The following is a 959-nucleotide window of genomic DNA, read 5'->3' as shown; positions in this document are numbered from 1 at the left end:
TCGGTTATCGGTATCGGCCAAAATTGTCTACTTATTATTAACTTATCTTTACTACTTTGTGTTTTCCAGATGCAAAGTATGCGCAAAATATCAGTAATAAAAGTGTACGTTTCTGCAATCGGGCTCTTTTTCCCTCCATCATAAACGACTCGGTGTTTCAGAACCAGCAAACCAACATTAGAGATCGTGCGATGCCATTGGTCCGCTGGTTACTCCAGTCATCCAATCACAGCCTCTGCTGAGGAAAAGTCACATGTGGTTTTGAGGGATTTATTCGGTAAACATGTTTCTATCGTAGTTTATGTGCATGTCTTATTATTAACTTATCTTTACTTCTTTGTGTTTTCCAGATGCACTTTGGACCGGTGGCCACACCTCGTCCCTGAACGCCCAGCTCGAAGACCCCGCCATCGCTTGACTCGCTATCGTGACTGAACACACACCGTCGCATCTTCAACACCAACCCGCCGTTTATCCTTTCAGCCTCTCCAACCCTCTCCATGGCTAATCTTCTGAGTTACATGTTGTTCCTGGTTCTCCGGGCGTATGCCGCTCCTCCTGAGTTCATCCAAGTGACTCCGGTCCCGGAAAACCCTGGAAACGAGACGTTCACCCCTTCTTTGATCCCTCCTCCAGGAACCAGCAAACACACTCCTCACAGCATTATCGTCGGCGTTCGGAAAGGAGGAACGAGAGCGCTGCTCGAAATGCTGGATATCCATCCCGAAGTGGCAGCGGCCGCCACTGAAGTCCACTTCTTCGACTGGGACGAGAACTACGCCAAAGGCTTCGATTGGTATCGCGAACAAATGCCGTATTCGTTCCCTCATCAGATCACGGTGGAAAAGACGCCGGGGTATTTCACGTCTCCGGTCGCTCCCGCGCGGATCCACGCCATGAACTCGTCCATCAGACTCTTGCTGATCCTCAGAGACCCTACGGAGAGAGTCATCTCGGAT

At 49.7% G+C, this 959-nt stretch overlaps 1 protein-coding gene across 1 annotated transcript in view; it reads left to right on the top strand.

Annotated features, from left to right (window-relative positions):
• The first annotated feature begins 456 nt into the window (after positions 1–456).
• Positions 457–959, top strand: part of hs3st1l1 (heparan sulfate (glucosamine) 3-O-sulfotransferase 1-like1) — a 1063-nt gene continuing 560 nt past the window's right edge. Inside the window, exon 1 of the mRNA XM_056237203.1 lies at positions 457–959. This exon is cut by the window's right edge and continues 560 nt beyond it. Within this exon, the coding sequence (XP_056093178.1) occupies positions 501–959 (459 nt within the window). The 5' untranslated portion in view covers positions 457–500.

The sequence above is a fragment of the Rhinichthys klamathensis genome, unplaced genomic scaffold (assembly GCF_029890125.1).
Source record: "Rhinichthys klamathensis goyatoka isolate OS25496 unplaced genomic scaffold, OSU_Roscu_1.1 h1tg000482l_1, whole genome shotgun sequence".
Classification (NCBI taxonomy): Eukaryota; Metazoa; Chordata; class Actinopteri; order Cypriniformes; family Leuciscidae; genus Rhinichthys; species Rhinichthys klamathensis.
Note: the sequence above shows the minus strand (reverse complement) of the source record. Positions and strands in the feature narration are given on the sequence as shown.